Genomic DNA, 16,988 nt, shown 5'->3' with positions numbered 1-16,988 from the left:
ACTGTGTATGGTGACTGTAGGGCCAGCATACTGTGTGGGATCATACTCTGTAGAGGAGCTATGGAAAAGCATCATACTGTGTATGGTGACTGCAGGGCCAGCATACTGTGTGGGATCATACTCTGTAGAGGAGCTATGGAGAAGCATCATACTGTGTACGGTGACTGTAGGGCCAGCATACTGTGTGGGATCATACTCTGTAGAGGAGCTATGGAGAAGCATCATACTGTGTACGGTGACTGTAGGGCCAGCATACTGTGTGGGATCATACGCTGTAGAGGAGCTATGGAGAAGCATCATACTGTGTACGGTGACTGTAGGGCCAGCATACTGTGTGGGATCATACGCTGTAGAGGAGCTATGGAGAAGCATCATACTGTGTACGGTGACTGTAGGGCCAGCATACTGTGTGGGATCATACTCTGTAGAAGAGCTATGGAGAAGCAGCATACTGTGTACGGTGACTGTAGGGCCAGCACACTGTGTGGGATCATACTCTGTAGAGGAGCTATGGAGAAGCATCATATTGTGTACGGTGACTGTAGGGCCAGCATACTGTGTGGGATCATACTCTGTAGAGGAGCTATGGAGAATCATCATACTGTGTATGGTGACTGTAGGGCCAGCATACTGTGTGGGATCATTGACGCGCCCCTGGGCCTGTGTCGCGCTGCGGTGCGCACGCGGGAGCTTACCCGGAGCCGGATCCGTGGAGGGTTGTGATCTCGTGGCGGTGACCCGGTCCGTGCCCAGGGAGTCAAACTAGACGGCAGTCTATTAGTAGTAAATAGTTGATGACTACGCCACCCGTTGAGTGCAGCCAGGAAGCTGCTGCTGCAGGGCAGACCGCTGAGGCCGGTGGTAGGATTGTGCAGCGTGATAGTATAACCCCCAACGGGAGGGGTATGGCCTCAGGGCAGCCGACGTGGATGATGGGGGTAGCAGGAACCACTCAGAGACGGTACGGTGTAGTTCAGGGTCTTTACTGGTAACAACGACAGACCCTCCCGGAGTACTTGCTAGCAAACGGGGCCTGGTCAGTCTTTGAGCAGATGGGATCTCCCCTGGCCAGGCGTAGTTGTAGGCCTCCTAAACTGACTGTACTCTTCTGGCTACCTTGCTAGAAGCTGATGTAAGTAGCCCACGTCCCTGAGTGTACCGTGTGGTGCTCACCCGTATGGCCGGTGACTCGGGGCCTTCTAATGGCTTCCGCTCCACGATGGCGGTGCTGGTCCCACGCGTGTGACCGTGCCTTCGGGCTTCTGGGCCAGAGGACCTGAAATCCCCTGCCCGACGGATTCTGCTGCTGGGTAGGAGTTAGTCCCCACAGCCTCGGACTCCGGGTCCGGTAAAGAATCTTCTTAGTCAGGGCGAGCTCTGTAGCTGCCAGCCCCTGACTCCTTGTAACTCTGCTGTTTCCTATGCTGCTTCTCTTCTCCACTCTCCTTGTCTGACTCACCCTGCCTCAGCCCCGGGTTTATACAGGGGAAGTTCTTCCCCTCCCAAGACTGGGCAGGAGGTGTGGCATGCACAGGATCCCTGACCAAAGGACCTCCCACCTGCTCTCAGACATAATATCTCTATCACTGTGGCAACCAGACCCCTGGGGTGTCACATTCCCCCCTAGTGAAATTTAGTACTCCGGGACTAAACACATTTAGAAAAACATAACAAGGCAAAAACATTAATAATACAATAAGAAAACATATAAAGATGGTTACGGCGTGTCCGCAACCGGGTGCAGTTTTGAAAAGCAAGGTGTCCATTTCACCAAAACAGGGAGACGTAACCAGGTAGGGGCCTGTCCTGCCCCGAGTCCTTAACAGTCTTTAGTCCATCCTGGGTTACGCTCCAACTATGTACAAGGATTCCCGGTAAATCCACCAAGGATTCCTAAAAATAACTAGAAACACAAAATTATACACAAGCACCAAGACACAGAAAAACATAAATAAAACAATTTATACACTTTAAATTCTCCAGCGTGCGGGTAACTGGCCTCTAGTGGCCCGAGTGGACCTACGGAGCTGACTGTCTGGCCCTGAACTACAGGGTGTAGGAGCTGTCAAGGGTAAACTGGGCAGCTGTCTACCGGCTCTTTGTCTCACTAGGGGTACGGCAGGCTCACTATAAGCAGAGGGTTGATTCTCCTGTTCTGCTTGTGTGGAGTCTTCTGCCTCCTGGACCGGCTGTTCTTCCAGCTCTACCCGTTGCTCCGTAGGTTCTTGGGATGATGGTTGGAGGAAGGTGAGTACGGGTACCACAACTGCACCATTGACTTGAGTCCAAGACTGAGGGAAGTCCCCGAGCACGGTACTAACCATATCTTCCCTTTCTTCCACGGGTCGATGGTCTTCTTGTTCCTCTTCAGGGTTCCTCAGTTGTTCGGGACACTTCTTCAGGTGGTCCCGGGATACAATGGCTGTGGTTTCCCCTCCGTCTTTACTGATGGTACAGACCTTCGGGTTCTCGTGGCTTGAGGGCAGTACGGTGTACGGGTCCTTCTCCCACTGGTCGTCCAACTTGTGGAGCCGTCTCTTCCTCTTCAAGACCTGCTCTCCGGGTACCAGGGGAACAGCGGGAGCATACTGGTTGTAAGTTTTCTCTTGTCTTTCCCTAGCCTGACAGAGACTTCGCTCCACGCTCTCCTGTACTCTCCGGTACTGCTGCTGCCTCTCTGTGTCCCAGTCTGTTTCTGGTGAAGTGTCCTCGGGGGTCAGGACTCCCATTTCCAGGTCAACAGGTAACTTACCAGGTCTTGCCCTCATTAGGTAAGCCGGGGTACAGTTGGTGGAACCTATCGGGATGTGGTTGAATAGGTCCACCAGATCGGGCAACTTTTCAGGCCACAGACTGCGTTCTTCCAGGGGCAACGTTTTTAGAAGATCCATTACCACCTGGTTCATTTTTTCACAAAGTCCATTAGTCTGCGGATGGTAGGGTGTCGTCCTTATCTTCCGGCAGCCATACAGATTGCAGAATTCCTGAAAGACCTCCGCTTCAAAGGCAGGTCCCTGGTCCGTCAGCACTTGGTCCGGGTACCCGTGTGGACGGCAGAAGTGCTGCTGGAAGGCTCTAGCTGCTGTTTGAGCCGTTAAGTCCTTGACGGGGACGACAACCAAGAACCGGGAGTAATGATCCACGATGGTTAACGCGTAGACGTAGCCACTTCTGCTTGGGGTCAGTTTTACATGATCCAAGGCTACCAGTTCCAACGGTTGCCGGGTGACGATGGACTGCAGGGGAGTCTTCTGGCTGGCTCGGTCCTTCCTTCTCAGGTTGCACGGGCCACAATCTCTGCACCACTTCTCGATGGTTCCCCTCATGCCTACCCAGTGGAACCGCTCGCGCAGCAGGAACTCCAGCTTTTTCCACCCAAAGTGTCCAGCTCCGTCGTGGTATGCCTCCATCACCATGGCTGCGTCTCTTCGTGGCACCACTACTTGCCAGAGTAATTCATGCGTCCGGGAGTTAACCATTCTGCGGCACAACTTCCCTTTGTAAAGGAACAGTCGACTCTTCTCTGCCCACAGTTGTTTGGCTTCCTCCGGAGCGTCTGGTTCAAGGCGAGCCTCCGGCCGAGTCAGCATCTCCTTCACCAGTCGGACGGCAGGGTCGCTGTCTTGCGTTTCCGCCCAGTTGTAGTGGGGTAAGGGGTTCAACGTAGCAGCCTGCTTACTCCTTACCCGGTGGGAATACTGAATAGTCCCATGACGGTGGAACGCAGGGAGTTCAACTTCTTCCAGTCCCTCCGGATCTTCTCCTCCGTCCGGCAGGTTGGGCATCCTGGACAGGGCGTCCGCGTTGGTATTGGAGCGTCCTGCCCGGTATTTAATTGTGAACTCGTAGTTGGACAGACGGGCCATCCACCTCTGCTCCAGGGCACCGAGTCTTGCCGTGTCCAGGTGTGTCAGCGGGTTGTTATCCGTGTACACGGTGAACCGGGAAGAAGCGAGGTAATGCTTAAAGCGCTCAGTGATTGCCCATACTACGGCCAGGAACTCTAACTTAAATGAGCTGTAATTCTCGGGGTTCCTTTCGGTGGGTCGCAGTTTTCGGCTGGCGTAGGCGATTACTCGTTCCTTCCCCTGCTGGATCTGGGACAGTACGGCTCCTAGCCCGATGTTACTGGCGTCGGTGTAGAGGATAAAGGGCTGGCTATAATCCGGGTACGCCAGGATTTCGTCCCCCGTGAGGGCCATCTTCAGCTGGCGGAAGGACTCTTCTTCCAGCTCTTCCCATTTGAAGGGCGGCTTCTGGTTCTTGGCCTTCCGGGACTGGCCTATCAGGAGGTCCTGCATAGGTGCTGCCTTTTTGGTGAAACTGGGAATAAACCTTCGGTAGTAGCCTACCAACCCGAGGAACTGCCGCACTTCCTTTACGCTGGAGGGGCTTGGCCATTCCTTAATTGCGGTGATTTTATCAGGGTCGGGAGCCACTCCGTCAGCGCTCACTACGTGTCCCAGGTACTGCACCTTTGGTTTCAGGAGGTGACACTTGGAGGGTTTCACCTTTAGGCCGTAACTCGCCAGAGCCTCGAACACTTCCGCCAGGTGTTTCAGGTGGTCCTCATACGTCTTGGAATATACGATGACATCGTCCAGGTACAACAGGACCGTCTCGAAGTTTCTGTGGCCCAGACAACACTCCATTAGGCGTTGGAAGGTTCCTGGTGCGTTGCAGAGTCCGAACGGCATGCAGGTGAACTCGCTAAGTCCCATCGGGGTGGTGAATGCGGTCTTCTCCCGGTCCGCCTCTGCTACAGGAACCTGCCAGTACCCGCTAGTGAGATCCAAGGTAGAGAAGAAGTTAGCAGATCTTAAAGCAGCCAATGACTCCTCTATCCTTGGTAAGGGGTACGCATCCTTGTGTGTGATACGGTTGATTTTCCGGTAATCTACACACATCCTCATGGTGTTGTCTTTCTTTTTGACTAAAACTAATGGGGCTGCCCAGGGGCTACAACTATCCCGGATTACCCCAGCCTCCTTCATGTCTCTAAGCATCCCCTTGGCGTGTTGGTAATGTGCAGGGGGTACGGGTCGATACCTCTCTTTTATGGGAGGATGATCTCCCGTGGGGATGCGATGTTCTACCCCTTTGACTCGCCCGAAGTCTAACGGGTGTTTACTAAACACTCTCTCATACTCTTGAACCACCCGATAGACTCCTTGTTTCTGATGTGAGGGAGTGGAGTCAGTACCCAGATGTAGTTGCTGACACCAGTCCTCCATGTCTTTCTTAGAGCCGTTACCTTCCTCCGGGTGAGATGGAGGCAAGGGTTCCACAGATTGTATAGAATTTTGATTAGTGATATATAATTTGGCTAGCGTGGCATACCGGGGCAGGTACACTTCCCTCTCCCCGATATTTATTATGCGAACGGGCACCCTCCCATGGCGTACATTGACGACCCCCCGTGCTGTCAAAATGGTGGGCCTACTGTCTGAGTAAACTGGTTCTACCATTGCCTGGTAATCTCTACCTCTCAGACCAATAGCTGCCCGGCACCAAATCATCATTTCACTTTTTGGGGGCATGGCAATAGGAAAAGGGTCACACATTCTTACGCTACCAATCTCACCGCCGGAGAGTTCCACTTGTTGCCGTTGCATCAGTGCCCGGATCTCTTTCTGGAGCACCCGCTGCTCGCCGGAGCTGGCATTCTTGGCAACCTGCTGTAAAAGGAAAATCACCTCTGCAAGACAATTTTCAATTACATTAGTTCCTAGAGTTATTTTTGGGTGACTCTCATGTTTATCAATATCTACAATGATCAGTCCCTGTGCGGCCAGTTCGACTCTACCAATTTTGATGGTCACCTCTTTAAATCCGATCTGTGGCACGGGCTGACCATTGCTGGCGAGGATACTCAAGTCGTCGTCGGGGTAGCGGGTAATATCCGAGTCATTCCAGTACTGCTTGAAGAGCACGTACGGGATGGTGGTGACCTGTGACCCGGTGTCCAGTAGGGCACTCATGGGAATGCCATCCAGTACCACAGGCAAGACTGGACGTCCTCCCACATATCTGTCGCGCCAGTTCGATGGGCCTGGTGATCTTTTTCCTGGGGGTTGGCCCTCTACCCCAGGTTGTGCCCGTTTAAAGAACAGTACCTTGCCATATGTCCGGGTTGATTGCAGCGGCGGCAGATGGGTCGTCCGTCCTCACTGTATCGGTCACTGGGTCTTCCTCTGGCCGGTGGGGTCCTCCTTGGTCGACGCCACGGGATGTCCTCCGGTCCGGATGCCAGCTGGATCTTCCCTGGGGTGGAAACCTGTAAAGACTGCACAGTTCGGGTTAGCGCAGCAACGCTCTTAGCTAGCTCTTGGACCTGATGGTGTAGGTCTGGAGCCGGGTCATTGTCCAAAGCCTGCGCATCAGCTCCCACAGGCCCTGCTGACAAGGGCGCCGCCTCCTGGTAGTAAGTGGTAGTGGGGCGTCTGTGGGTCACAACGCCACCTGGTGCCGGTTCTCGGAGCACCCGGATGGCTCTGTCCTTGAACTGTGCAAAGTCCAGATGGGGATCCTGTAAGGCCATTGCCCGCAACTGGGTTCGGTGGGCATTGCAATATAAACCCTCTATAAATTGTTCAGTCAACAGCCTGTCCTCGTTTCCCACCCCATCAGGGTCGGTCTGCTTTATGGCCCTCAGGGCCTCTTGTAGGTTTAGTGCATAGTCCCTTATACTCTCATGCGCTCGCTGCTTGCACCCGTAGAATCTAAGCTTAATCTCGGCTGAGGTGCGGGTATCAAAGGTGTCCTTCAGCCGGGTTAGTATCCCTGCAACAGTCTTCCTCCCAGGTGGCCAGGATTTTACTTCCCTTTTGGCTGCCCCGGTTAGTTGGGCCACCAGGATGCTCACTTTTTGCTCTTCTGTGAGGGGGTACACCTGGAAGAGGCTATCCAGCTTTTCTCTAAAGTCATGCAGGGTATGTGACTCCCCTGAGTACTGGGGTAGCCAAGCTGCTCCCGGGATATAGGGCATGGTGAAGGGCATAACTGCAGCAGCGGTAGCGCTGGCGGGGGTTGAGGCAGTGAAGCTCTCCTCCGTATCCGACATCTTCCTCCCCCCTAGTGGACCGTGGCCTACCTTGCGATGATCCTCTTCCGTAGGCCGCGGCTCCGCAGTGGATCGTCAGGGTTGAGGACCTTCCGTCGCGCTCCTGTGACGTCGGCGTCTGCTGGGCTCCTTCCAGGACCTTACGCAACGTCCGGACGTGAGGCGGGGCTTCAGTTCTCGCGCGCTTTCGGAGTCCACGCCCCTCTTCTTCCCGCGCGGCGTCCTCAAGATGGCGTCCAATGGCGGGAAAACTCCACGGATGGCGGGAAGAAGGTCGAAGATGGCGCCGGATGGCGGGAAGAAGGTAGAAGATGGCGCCGGATGGCGGGAAACCTCCACGGATAGCGGGAATCTTCACCACTGGTAAGTTTGAACAGTCTTTGCTTTTCAGGCACGCAGTACCCGGTGGTTGCGGGCACGAAATCCTGCCGACTACGCCAAAATTGACGCGCCCCTGGGCCTGTGTCGCGCTGCGGTGCGCACGCGGGAGCTTACCCGGAGCCGGATCCGTGGAGGGTTGTGATCTCGTGGCGGTGACCCGGTCCGTGCCCAGGGAGTCAAACTAGACGGCAGTCTATTAGTAGTAAATAGTTGATGACTACGCCACCCGTTGAGTGCAGCCAGGAAGCTGCTGCTGCAGGGCAGACCGCTGAGGCCGGTGGTAGGATTGTGCAGCGTGATAGTATAACCCCCAACGGGAGGGGTATGGCCTCAGGACAGCCGACGTGGATGATGGGGGTAGCAGGAACCACTCAGAGACGGTACGGTGTAGTTCAGGGTCTTTACTGGTAACAACGACAGACCCTCCCGGAGTACTTGCTAGCAAACGGGGCCTGGTCAGTCTTTGAGCAGATGGGATCTCCCCTGGCCAGGCGTAGTTGTAGGCCTCCTAAACTGACTGTACTCTTCTGGCTACCTTGCTAGAAGCTGATGTAAGTAGCCCACGTCCCTGAGTGTACCGTGTGGTGCTCACCCGTATGGCCGGTGACTCGGGGCCTTCTAATGGCTTCCGCTCCACGATGGCGGTGCTGGTCCCACGCGTGTGACCGTGCCTTCGGGCTTCTGGGCCAGAGGACCTGAAATCCCCTGCCCGACGGATTCTGCTGCTGGGTAGGAGTTAGTCCCCACAGCCTCGGACTCCGGGTCCGGTAAAGAATCTTCTTAGTCATGGCGAGCTCTGTAGCTGCCAGCCCCTGACTCCTTGTAACTCTCCTGTTTCCTATGCTGCTTCTCTTCTCCACTCTCCTTGTCTGACTCTCCCTGCCTCAGCCCCGGGTTTATACAGGGGAAGTTCTTCCCCTCCCAAGACTGGGCAGGAGGTGTGGCATGCACAGGATCCCTGACCAAAGGACCTCCCACCTGCTCTCAGACATAATATCTCTATCACTGTGGCAACCAGACCCCTGGGGTGTCACATCATACTCTGTAGAGGAGTTATGGAGAAGCATCATACTGTGTATGGTGACTGTAGGGCCAGCATACTGTGTGGGATCATAGTCTGTAGAGGAACTATGGAGAAGCATCATACTGTGTATGGTGACTGTAGGGCCAGCATACTGTGTGGGATCATACTCTGTAGAGGAGCTATGGAGAAGCATCATACTGTGTACGGTGACTGCAGGGCCAGCATACTGTGTGGGATCACACTCTGTAGAGGAGCTATGGAGAAGCATCATACTGTGTATGGTGACTGCAGGGCCAGCATACTGTGTGGGATCATACTCTGTAGAGTAGCTGTGGGCATCATCATGCTGTGTGTGGAGAAGCATCATACTATGTATGGTGACTGCAGGGCCAGCATACTGTGTGGGATCATACTCTGTAGAGGAGCTATGGAGAAGCATCATACTGTGTATGGTGACTGTAGGGCCAGCATACTGTGTGGGATCATACTCTGTAGAGGAGCTATGGAGAAGCATCATAATGTGTATGGTGACTGCAGGGCCAGCATACTGTGTGGGATCATACTCTGTAGAGGAGCTATGGAGAAGCATCATACTGTGTACGGTGACTGTAGGGCCAGCATACTGTGTGGGATCATACTCTGTAGAGGAGCTATGGAGAAGCATCATACTGTGTACGGTGACTGTAGGGCCAGCATACGGTGTGGGATCATACTCTGTAGAGGAGCTATGGAGAAGCATCATACTGTGTACGGTGACTGTAGGGCCAGCATACTGTGTGGGATCATACTCTGTAGAGGAGCTGTGGGCATCATCATGCTGTGTGTGGAGAAGCATCATACTGTGTATGGTGACTGTAGGGCCAGCATACTGTGTGGGATCATACGCTGTAGAGGAGCTATGGAGAAGCATCATACTGTGTACGGTGACTGCAGGGCCAGCATACTGTGTGGGATCATACTCTGTAGAGGAGCTATGGAGAAGCATCATACTGTGTATGGTGACTGCAGGGCCAGCATACTGTGTGGGATCATACTCTGTAGAGGAGCTATGGAGAAGCATCATACTGTGTATGGTGACTGCAGGGCCAGCATACTGTGTGGGATCATACGCTGTAGAGGAGCTATGGAGAAGCATCATACTGTGTACGGTGACTGCAGGGCCAGCATACTGTGTGGGATCATACTCTGTAGAGGAGCTATGGAGAAGCATCATACTGTGTATGGTGACTGTAGGGCCAGCATACTGTGTGGGATCATACTCTGTAGAGGAGCTATGGAGAAGCATCATACTGTGTATGGTGACTGCAGGGCCAGCATACTGTGTGGGATCATACTCTGTAGAGGAGCTATGGAGAAGCATCATACTGTGTACGGTGACTGTAGGGCCAGCATACTGTGTGGGATCATACTCTGTAGAGGAGCTATGGAGAAGCATCATACTGTGTACGGTGACTGTAGGGCCAGCATACGGTGTGGGATCATACTCTGTAGAGGAGCTATGGAGAAGCATCATACTGTGTATGGTGACTGCAGGGCCAGCATACTGTGTGGGATCATACTCTGTAGAGGAGCTATGGAGAAGCATCATACTGTGTATGGTGACTGCAGGGCCAGCATACTGTGTGGGATCATACTCTGTAGAGGAGCTATGGAGAAGCATCATACTGTGTATGGTGACTGCAGGGCCAGCATACTGTGTGGGATCATACTCTGTAGAGGAGCTATGGAGAAGCATCATACTGTGTATGGTGACTGTAGGGCCAGCATACTGTGTGGGATCATACTCTGTAGAGGAGCTATGGAGAAGCATCATACTGTGTATGGTGACTGCAGGGCCAGCATACTGTGTGGGATCATACGCTGTAGAGGAGCTATGGAGAAGCATCATACTGTGTACGGTGACTGCAGGGCCAGCATACTGTGTAGGATCATACTCTGTAGAGGAGCTATGGAGAAGCATCATACTGTGTATGGTGACTGCAGGGCCAGCATACTGTGTGGGATCATACTCTGTAGAGGAGCTAGGGAGAAGCATCATACTGTGTACGGTGACTGTAGGGCCAGCATACTGTGTGGGATCATACTCTGTAGAGGAGCTATGGAGAAGCATCATACTGTTTACGGTGACTGTAGGGCCAGCATACTGTGTGGGATCATACTCTGTAGAGGAGCTATGGAGAAGCATCATACTGTGTACGGTGACTGTAGGGCCAGCATACTGTGTGGGATCATACTCTGTAGAGGAGCTATGGAGAAGCATCATACTGTGTATGGTGACTGTAGGGCCAGCACACTGTGTGGGATCATACTCTGTAGAGGAGCTATGGAGAAGCATCATACTGTGTATGGTGACTGCAGGGCCATCATACTATGTGGGATCATACTCTGTAGAGGAGTTTTGGGGATCATCATACTGTGTGCGGAGAAGCATCATACTGTGTGGGGGACTGTGTGAACATTATAGGGCAATCATGCTGTGTGGTTGGGCACAGTTGATCAAGGTACAAGGGCTGAATAATAGGAGCAGTATGAGTAATAAACATTATATAAAGCAGAAAAATATATGGTTTTGATTGCAACAGGAAAGAATACATAGTACAATAAGCCCTGTGGTAACAGCTAGTCAACATACTTAAAAAAGACACCTGTCACATTGTACGTGCAGTCCAATTTGTGGAGCACATGCTATAGAGAAGGAGAAGCGGAGCAGAATTATATATAGGTTTGATGGAAAAGATTCAGGTAACTTGTATTTTATGAATTGAAATCTCTGGTATTTGCATGCAAGAGTCCAGTGGGCGGTCCTACTCAGTGATTGACAGCTATCTCTGCATGAGGGAAGACTGTCACTCATCAAGTAAGGCCGCCCACTGGACTCTTATATTCAAATACCAGGGACATCAATGAATAAAATACAAGTTTTACTGAAACTTTTCCAACAAAAATGTATATCAATCTGATTAGCTAATCCTGCTATAGAGCATCCGGCCTACAGATCAGATAACATTTTCAAGATGACCGGTTCCCTTTAATCTCACATGTAAAGTGCCATGGAATAAATGGCGCTACAATAATAAATAACAATAATAACAATAATAATAATGTTGCTCAATATTACGTAATACGATTATTAATATAAAATAGTAATAATAATGTTATTATTATTATGGAGAAGAATTAATTTCAGCTTATTAGTTTGGTCCTGCACTACAGTCCCAGTTTCTTCTGTGGTCCCTTAGGAAAATCAATTGCTTATCCCAGTCCTAGGATGGACATGTGGACTTGTGCACATAGTGATAATGGCAGCTGAAACTCTATAAAAACCACAGTAAAATCCTCATGTTTTTTATGTGGTCATTAGAAGACTTCAGGGGAGAGAGAGATAAGCGTTACATATCCTGCTGTTAAACAAGCTCACTAATGAATTCTTCAACCTGCTACGTACTATGTTACATAGAGGCTGAAGAATACAAAGGTTCATCATTTTTATTGAAACCCTACTGCAAAAAATAATGCATGTTAGCCAAAAACACATGATTCAAAGTAAAAATCGCCCTAAATGTATCCAAATCCTTCAACGTCACAGTTTTTTTTTCTGGCAAACATGGTCCCAAACTTTTTACATATAGTATCAGTATTAAAGAGAATATATCATCAGGTTTTGCCCCTTAATTTGAGTGGAACATAATATAGAGAGACCAACCCTGATTACAACGATGTGTCACTTATCGGGCTGCTTGATAAAATAACTGTTTTATCTACAGCAGGTGATTATGACTAGAAGACTAGTCCTCCATATTCATAAGCGTTCTATAACTCCACCCTTACGACTGGCAACTTTCTCGCTATACACAGTGTAAACAGAAAGCTGCCAATCAGTGATGTGGGCGGGGTTATACAGGGCTCAGCATTCAGAGAACTGCTAGATCTGCAGCAGATAAAACTGCAACAAGCAGCTCGGTAAGTGACACATCACTGGCATCAGGGTCTCTCAGATCATGGTCAGATCTCTCTTTCATGCTGCACTCAGATGAGGTTGCAAAAACCTATTGACGGATTTCCTTTAAAAAGGTAGACATTGGCTCTAACAATCTGGATAGCTGTGATATCTTTTCTATTGCTGTATAGACCATTATTTGCAATACGTGTTGCACAACCATCCAGCCCTTAATATGTATTTTAATGAAGAAAAAATGTGCAAAATAGTTACGTTTTTAATAAGGTTAGCCATAAATTGTGCTAAGTTGGGCTTTTAAGAAGTGCAGCACATGTTGAGTACTCCCGGGGCACAAATACTACAGGTTGAGAACCTAGTCTCTAAAGACTTAAAGGGAATCTGTCGATCAGATCAACCCTCCTAAGCCGTCTATATGGGCATGTAGGTCATAGAAAGTTGATTCAAATGAGACCTTGATATCTGCGGTCCGATGTCTTATTACAGAGAAATCCACGTTTTTCTTATTATGTAAATGAGCCGTTAAGATCTCTGGGCCGGACATAGATCTCCCTGAGAATCTGCCTCCAGAGCTTACTGTAAATGAAAGGGGGCATTACCAGTGTGAGGCAAGTTGCTTCTAAAGTTGCTAATTCACATTTGATTAACGCTATGTGAACTATCCAATTTTGGTGAACAAAATGATCAGCTAAGACTATGTTCACACATTGTGTTTTTTCAGCGTTTTTTTTCTGAAGCAAAACCTGATCTCTAGGCAGGAAAGAAGTTGTGTCAAAAATGCAGGTTTGGTGTGTTTTTCAGGATCCCAAAGTTCAGCTTTGCTTCCACCACAGAAGCATGAACACAGGTCACCAATGCAAGACATGTGTGAAACCATATTAACCAGAATTACAAATGTAACAGTGGGGGAGGTGAATTGTTCAGGACTTGCTTTTCTAAGACACTGGCAGTGCATAGAGTTTGTAGGACACTATTTATTTTCACATTATAGTCTGCCATTGAGTTGCTCAGAGATTGTTAAATTTCACCCCTCCGTGGGCCAGAGGTATTGTTCAGTCTCACACCTAGCTCAGCCAATGTTTACACTGTACAAGTCACTATTTTAATTAAAACTCTCCTAATCCAAACTGCCATCTCAGGTGACCAAGACAAGATGATAAAAATCACAAAAATAAATGAGTTTCACATACTGCTGTACTTGATTTTTTTTCACTAAAAACATGGCAAAACCTGATAGCTGTGTTCACACTATGCGTTTTTTCACCACCCATTACTTTCAGTGGGTGAAAAATGCTGAAAAAACGCTGAAAAAAGTGACATGCTCTATTCTGCAAAAAAAAACAAACATGCAAAGCATGTGTGTATATGAGATTCCTGAAATCTCATAGACTTTGCTAATACTGTATAACGCAGCTGAAAATTTGCATAAAAAAAAGGCATAAAAAAAAACACTGAAAAAACGTCTAGTGTGAACATAGCATAATGGTTATGGGGAGAATTTCAATTTTTCCCCAAATGCAGATGTCAGTGGAAAGAAGAACTGGACATGTTGGATCTCAACATGTCCTATTGTTTGCTCTCATGGGAGACAATTTAACACCAGCAGAGACGGCAACAGCTCATTTCCTTCTCCCCATCACATATACGTGCTTAACGGAGCCCAGTATGCATGTGTATGAGGTAGTTGGAAGGAAAAGCCGAGGGTCGATTAAGGAAGTGAATGTCAGTAAGAAAAAAGAGATGGTAGAATGGGAACACTGCTACAGTGTCAACCATACTCTCTTCATTGCTGATTTCTAAAGTAAGTTTGTTCTTTCCATATTTGCGTAGCTTTCTTCACATACTCCGAAAAGATACCAAAACTCTACTGACTTCCTGTGAATTGTCCGTAGTATGGGTCTCAAATTTTCATCCCTCTTATGACCAGAATCACCCTAATTCCTCTCCTACAACTAGTGCTATGTTATGTTTTATACATTTTGACTAATTCTTTATTTTGTTTTGCTTTGCTATAAAATGCCTTTTTTTTTATAACTGATTGATTTTATGCTTTGTAAAATATAGGGCTTCTTCAAGAGGACAGTCCAAAATAACAAGAGGTATACCTGCACAGAAAACCAAACCTGTAAAATAGACAAAACTCAAAGAAAGAGATGTCCATACTGCCGTTTCCAAAAGTGTCTAAATGTAGGAATGCGTCTGGAAGGTAAGACGATGGAAATTCTAGATCAATTTTATAATTATCGGGGCATTGGAAAAATTAGGTAAAAAATTGCTCTATGGAAAAGTTATTTTAAATTTTAATTGCTTTTAAAATAAACAAAGTGAGAAAAAGAGTAGCACATACAGTGCCTTGAAAAAGTGTTCATACCCCGTGAACGTTTCCACATTTTTTTCACATTGCACCCACAAACTTAAATGTATTTTATTGAGATTTTATACCAAAACAAAAGAAAAAAGTATTTGTGAAGTGTAAAGAAAATGATACATGGTTTTCTAATTATTTTAAAAATATAAATCTGAAAATTGTGAGGTGCATTTGTATTCAGCCCCCCTGTAGTCTGATATCCCTAAATAAAATCCTGAGTGACCAATTGTCCCCAGAAATCACATAATTAGTAAATTGAGTCCACCTGTGTGTAATTTATTCTCAGTATAACTACAGCTGTTCTGTGAAGGCCTCAGAGGTTTGTTTGAGATCATGAGGTATGAAACAGCATCATGAAAATCAAGGAACACACCAGACAGGTCAGGGATAAAGTTGTGGAGAAGAGTAAAGCAAGGTTAGGTTATAAAAAGAAACAAAAAAACAGCCCACGCTCTGAACATCTCATGGAGCACCGTTCAATCCATCAACCAAACATGAAAGGAGTGAGGCATAACTGCAAACCTACCAAAACTACAATGACATCAGGGCATCACTGCCACCTAAACTGACATCTCAAGCATGGAGAGTACCAATTACAGAAGAAGCCAAGATGCCAATCCTCACTCTGGAGAAGCTGCAGAGATCCACAGCTCAGGTGGGAGAATCTGTCCACAAGACAACTATTAGTCGTATACTCCACAAATCTGCCATTATGGAAGGGTCGCAAGAAGAAAGCCATTTCGAAAGCAGCCATAACAAGTGCAGTTTACAGGTGCAAAATGCAGTGTAGGGGACACAGCGAACATGTGGAAGAAGGTGCTCTGGTCAGATGAGGTGAGGCCAAAAGAGAAATTTTTGGGTTAAATTAAAAACGCTATGTGTGGTGGAAAATGAACATTGTACATTACCCTGAAAACACCATACCCACCATCAATCACGGTGGTGGCAGCATCCAGCTGTGGGGATGTTTTACTTCAGCATGGATAGAGAATCTGGTCAGAAGTGATTGAAAGATGCATGGAGCTAAATACAGGGCAATCCTGGAGGAAAACCTGTTAGAGGCTGCAAAAGGCTTGAGACTGGGGCGTAGGTTCACCTTTCAGCAGGACAACGACCCTAAACATCCTGCCAGAGCTACAATGCAGGGTTTAGATCAGAGCATATTCATGTGTGTGAACGACTCAGTCACAGTCTAGACCTAAATCCCATTGAGAATCTGTGGCAAGACTGGAAAATTGCTGTTCACAGACGCCTCCATCCAATCTCACTGAGTGAGAGCGAGTGAGCGAAGAAGAAAAGGGCAAAATGTCACCACTAGATGTGCAAAGCTGGAGAGACAGACCCCAAAAGACTGCAGCAGTGACTGCAGGTGGTCCTACAAAGCATCATACTACAGGGGGCTGAATACAAATGCACGTCACAATTTTCAGATTTATATTTTTAAATTATTTAGAAAACCAGGTATAAATTTCCTTTACACTTCACAAATACTTGTTACTTTGTATTGGTAACACATAAAATCCAAACTAAATACATTTAAGTTTGTGGGTGTAATGTGAAAAAAATATGGAAATGTTCACGAGGTATGAAGACTTTTTCAAGGCACTGTAGTACTAATATATACTGTAAACATATATAATATATATATATATATATATTTTATACATATATATGCATCTCTATTTATACCATGCTAATTTTTCTCATTTTTGTTATTATACATATGCAAAATGAGAAAACAGTAGCATATGGCATAGACATGCATACCGTATATATGTAAAATATATACACAAATATTTACAGTATTATATACATATATTGTATATGTCTATACCATATGCTACTTTTTTTTCCCATTTTCATTTCAGGTTAATTACCTTTGATTATTATAATTCACTTCGGAACAATTTTTTTTGTACCCAGTTATGCGCTGTCAAATATATGGGGTCTCAGACAGACTGCCCAGCATTGCCCACAGTACAGGCCCTGTTATCTTTAATGGCGATTACTATTGTAACAAAATATACGACAATTCTGATTGCGTATTTTAGACTTCCTTTCGGACCCATTGGAGAATGTATATATATATAAAAAATAAATTAAAAATACTAATAAACTTTAAATAACAGTAGGTGACATTAATATTAATTCTATGTAAAGGGTTTATTCCAAGTGAACGGCCCATACTTAAAAGCAA

The 16,988-nt window shown here is 47.8% G+C and overlaps 1 protein-coding gene across 1 annotated transcript in view; it reads left to right on the top strand.

Moving 5' to 3' along the window:
• LOC141153083 (steroidogenic factor 1-like) overlaps positions 1–16,988 on the top strand; it is a 295,499-nt gene that overhangs the window by 26,387 nt on the left and 252,124 nt on the right. The window contains exon 3 of the mRNA XM_073637755.1: positions 14,488–14,629. Coding sequence (XP_073493856.1) covers positions 14,488–14,629 — 142 coding nt within the window. The remainder of the gene's footprint in view (positions 1–14,487; positions 14,630–16,988) is intronic.

This window comes from Phyllobates terribilis, unplaced genomic scaffold (assembly GCF_046119375.1).
Source record: "Phyllobates terribilis strain yellow unplaced genomic scaffold, ASM4611937v1 Scaffold_7__3_contigs__length_470593459, whole genome shotgun sequence".
NCBI lineage: Eukaryota > Metazoa > Chordata > Amphibia > Anura > Dendrobatidae > Phyllobates > Phyllobates terribilis.
The sequence above is the reverse complement of the archived record's forward strand: the minus strand, read 5'-3'. Positions and strand labels throughout refer to the sequence as shown.